Source organism: Pteropus medius, unplaced genomic scaffold (assembly GCF_902729225.1).
Source record: "Pteropus medius unplaced genomic scaffold, Ma_sr-lr_union100, whole genome shotgun sequence".
NCBI classification, from domain to species: domain Eukaryota; kingdom Metazoa; phylum Chordata; class Mammalia; order Chiroptera; family Pteropodidae; genus Pteropus; species Pteropus medius.
In genome coordinates, this window is record NW_024353517.1 from 9,501,004 (window position 1) to 9,505,906 (window position 4,903).

The window sequence follows — 4,903 nt, forward strand, 5'->3', positions numbered from 1 at the left end:
CATTTTGATTATATAATATTTGGCCCTTTTTTCTTACATGATACTTTATATTAGAGATTATTCTTTATCAAGGCAAAGAGTTGTTATTATTTGGTTTTAATTTTTTTCTAAAACAACTAGGAAATAACAATAACAGAAATTTTTGTACAAGTCTACACTTCTGGAAAGATCTACAGTTTGGTCAGGTCTTTATTATAGCAAGTTTCTACGTGGACCTGCCATTGAGTCACCACAGTAAATATAATGAAGAAAATTCCCGGAGTCCTGCATTTGGGAAATTTGCTACCAATGGTTGTGTTTATACTTGGTGTCTTTGTGATGGATGGATGCTAACTTGAGATTCTGATCTGAAAAGGAATTGTTTTATGCTTTGCCTGAGTAGGGGAAAGGGTGCCCTTGAAGTGAAATAGTGCACAGGACTCTCTGATTTTGGTGTTTGCTATGCCATTAATTGACTTCACTATCTTTATAGGCCATATCTCTTTTATGCGCCCCAGTTTCCTCTTAAAAGATAAAGTGATATGAGTGCAAGGGGAAAGGGCATTTAAAGCCACAGAATAGATTTAGATTACTTAGGGAAAGAATGAAGGTAGAAAGTCAGGAGCCCAGGATCTCTATCTGGCACCCTCCAACACTGAAAGGTTGGGGAGAGGAGAAGGAACCAGCGAAAGAGACTGGGAGCAGCAGCTTCTGAAGAAAAGAGAAAATGTAATGTTCTGAAAACCCAAAGGGGAAGCTGACTGTGAAGGACAGTGCTGAGCACCCAACATTCTGAGCTGAATGCTGAGACGTCGTGACCTTTGGCAGTATGGAATCGTTGGAGACGTTGACATGGATCATTTAAACAAATTGGTGATATTAAAAACTAGATGAAAGCCGGTTAGAGTGACTGAACAAAATCATATCTGACGCCTTTATAAACTGCACAAGCTTATTCCAAACCCAAAGCTGGCGTAATTGATCTGAGCCCCTTTCAGATATGACCCTCTGAGAGTCTCGGGCACTTAACCTGTGATTCCTCCTCCTGCCTGCCCGAGATTATTGTAAGGATATAAAAGGGCTTTGTAAATAAAGGCGCTGGACGAAAGAGTGGGGAAAAGAAGCAACCGCTGGTTTTTATTACTTTACTACCGTCCTCATTTTGTACTTTTAAGGCTCCTCCATGCTCCTTCAATACCTAAATTTTCTTAAGTTGGTACCATCCTGTGAGAATTTACCGATCCGGATTCCACGCCCCTCATCTTTCTCTGTTTCTGCTCAATTCTCGACCCCTCCCCTCCTCGTGTCTTTGACCTGGGAGACTCGAATTCAGAATTCAGATCCGGAAACAAAGAGGAGAGGGACAGACTAGGGGAAGGAAAATGTATTTGTCTAGGCTCTGAGCGCATGCGCTACTCCTCCTCGGACCATTTGTGCTGCTCCCCTAGGAAGGGTGGGGTGGTTGTTTGCCTGACGGACTGAGTACGGGTGCCGGGCGGGTTCTCGCGGAAGTCCATGCGCCATTGGGAGGACCGCAGTGGCTTCTCTGTGTCCTTGTTGCTCAGGGCGTCATCCTGGGTCATTCCTGAGGCAGGAACTGGACTGGGGCTGACACCGGGCCTCCTGCGTAGCCGTCTCAGTGCCTGTGTGACCTCCTCGCTGGAGGGATGTGGCGACTACACCGGGCCGCCGTGGCCTGGTAAGTGCAGCCTCCGACCCAGCCCCGTTATTTCTGGGGCCTCCGGAAAACCGGGTTGTCCCGTCACTATTAACAAAATGTGCAGATGACTCTCAGTAGAGACAGTGGGTGATTGGAGGATTCTGGGATATTTTTGAGGAGTCAGAGTCACAGGAGCCCTGAGTGAGCTTACTTGAGGTGTCAGCTCCAATACTGACCCTTGTCCCTGTTCCTTTGCCACTTGAAGATTCTGGGCACCTTTCAGTCTCGGCCTGTCTCTCTTATCCTTTTGTCCCTGCCCTTTTCACCCTTCTGACCTCGCTGTTAACTCTGTCTCTGGTTGCTTCTGGCGTTTGCCCTCTCCTTCCCGGGTCTCTGATTCTACCGATGTGTCACCCTTTCTGCATCTCTCTTCATTCTTCTGTATCCATGCCAGGCCTACATATTCCTGCATGTACTCTAGCTTTACTCCCTGGGTGAAGGGAACTCTGCCTCTTTCCCTAGTCTGCTGAGTGAATGTGATTTAGAGTCAGATCTGGAGCAGAGGTGGTGTTTAGAAATACAGTCTTAAAGCTTGTTTTCAGTGTTTAGGGAGGGAGACTTGCTTTTGGATGCAAGGTGTTAAATGTGGCACCACCATACTAATCACATTGTTATTGTTGCCCTGACCTGGTTTAATTGTAAGTAGAAAATCACACAAGTCTTTTCATTTCTGTGAGTACAACATGCATTTTAATGAGATTAAATATGACTTTATCTTTACAATGTCCTTTGATACCTTCAGACTTACTGTTACAGGCATTTGATAAGAAGTAACATACATACCTTAAGCAAAGTTTAAAAAAAATTGGTTTTCCTGAATTCCAAACCTCTAAACACCTGTCTTGATTTTTTTTTCAGAACGTTTTAAATGGTGTAGATAATTTATACTGTTTATAAGGAATAGAATCTATTTATTTTATGAAGCTTAACTTGAGACTAAATTCAGAACTGGATGGCATACCATAGTTATATATTTGTCAATTAGAGTAATTGAGTAAATTATTTCTAATCTCATGGAATTTTAATTTTAGTTAACCCACAGCCTTTGCTACTGAAATAAATTATTTTCAATCTTTTTATTTCTATTCAGTGTTTACTGAGGAAGCATCTAATTTTATTTCAATAGAAAGAGAAAACACTGTAGAAAATAGCATACTTTATTGGAGCAATTAAGATATGTAGGAAAAACTTTAAAAATGAGTTTAAAAACAAAGTGATTAATAACATATTTGTTTATTCACTTGGATGCTGTTGGGCTAAATTGTTTCTAAAGTTACTATGGACTTCATAGAGTTGTGGCTTTAAAATGTCTTATGTTGATAGCACAGTTTAGCTACTGGCAGAAATAGAGATGTAAAAGGTTCCAAGCCTCAAGCTCTGGAATTAGTCTTTTACTGTAGTCCCTTTGCATATTATGAAGGAGTACATTTAATTCTCTATTTTCTCACAGATGGGAACATAAACATTTTTTGACATACATATCTAAATACATGCTGATAGCCATGTAAGAAGACCAATGACCAACATTCATTTAGGTGCAATAAATATTTATGTAAAATTGTTGAAGAAAGAATTACATATTAGAGACCGGTATACAGGTGAAAAAAGATGGTGAATGAGAGAAAATAGATGATTTCGGGGCGGGGGAATCTTGTGTTGGTTTATATTTGATTTTTAGTTTGGTCGAATATAGAAGTCTGTTCAAAATTCTTTTCCTTCTGAACTGTGAAGGCATTGCTACATTTTTTTCTAGCATGTTTTGTTAACTAATACAGACTCTCAGGACAATAACTGTGTGTACATAGGTATTCTGTTTTTTCCTTCATGGAAGCTTTTAGGATCTTGACCTTATCTTAAAATTCTAAAGGCTTTGTCTAGGCTTGGGTCTTCCCCTTTTCCTATTCCTCCTCTCCCCCACCCATCTGGCCTGGCATTCAGTGGGCCTTTCTGTTAAAAAGATTCTTTCTTCAGTTCTGGAAAATTTTTCTTCTCTTATTTCTGTATTTTCTTCCTTTTATTTTTCCTGTTTTTTTTTCTTTTTTTTCTTTTTAGGCACTTATTATACAAATATTGATCTTCTCAGATTGATCCTGTATGTTCATGATTTGCAAATCTGATCTGTACTCATCATCTGTTAATTATGCATATACCACAACATGTGTATATGCATACTTTTAAAAATATTATAAACGTACCTCTGTACTGATTAATTATTTGCATAAGAAATCTACCCTAACCTAATCTTAAAGGATGATATACATATATATATATATAGAAGTTTTGGTGCTTTCTTCTCAAATCCCAGTGAATCATTGTATGCATCCCGTGTATTGCATTCTATATACACACCCCATTTCAGATACCACTTTGAGTGACTTAACTTTCCTCTTACATTTTCCACTTTTTCCCTTATATTCTAAGTTCTAGAGATTTTCCTTAATTCATTTTCAGGTGGTGTTGCTTTTTTTTTTTTTTTTTTTTTTTTTTCGTATTGACCATTACAGCTTTAATTTCCATGAACTCCTTTTTAACATTTATTAAACTCTTAAAGGCATGTGTGATTCTGTAAACTTTGTATTGGTCTTCAGTTGCTATCATTAACAACCTGCTTCTATTTTATATCTGCAATATCTTTAGGAAGCCTGAGAATATTAATTAGAATTTCATATCTCCTCTTTTCCCAAGATTAATAATGTTGTTTGTCTTGGTCCTCATCTTAAGAGCTGCTGATTTTCTACAAGAGCTGCTGATTTTCTACAAGGTCCTGGTTATCTAATCATATTTAATCATGAAAGACTAATGATTGACATAGATGCTTGTGTCTACCCCTGAATGAGGAGGCCGATTTAGCAAACTGTGTTCTATGTGTATGATGTATGAGTTAGCAGGCTTCGTTTTAGGGCTTTTAGAGAGTGGGCAGGCTATCTGATCTTGTTACAAATGTCAGTATTGTTGGGGCAAACTCTGGAAAGAATCCTCTCTACTACCCCATTATACACACCATACTCATGCACTCCACACACGACAGGAATCCTTAGCTCTTCTCTACTAGATTGTTTATCCTGGGTCAAGCTATTAACACTCAGCAGCATTGGATTGAGTGTGGAGAGTTACCAAGCCACCTTTCCCTGGTTGGTGCTTCCAATAAAATCTCTTTCCTCTTACCTCAACGTTCTTAGAGGACCCTGCTGATAAATAGTCTCT

General features: G+C 39.2%; 1 protein-coding gene across 1 annotated transcript in view; it reads left to right on the forward strand.

The window, feature by feature from the left end:
• Positions 1–1,439: 1,439 nt before the first annotated feature.
• OPA1 (OPA1 mitochondrial dynamin like GTPase) overlaps positions 1,440–4,903 on the forward strand; it is an 81,972-nt gene continuing 78,508 nt past the window's right edge. Inside the window, 1 exon segment of the mRNA XM_039850778.1 lies at positions 1,440–1,678. Coding sequence (XP_039706712.1) covers positions 1,647–1,678 — 32 coding nt within the window. The 5' untranslated portion in view covers positions 1,440–1,646.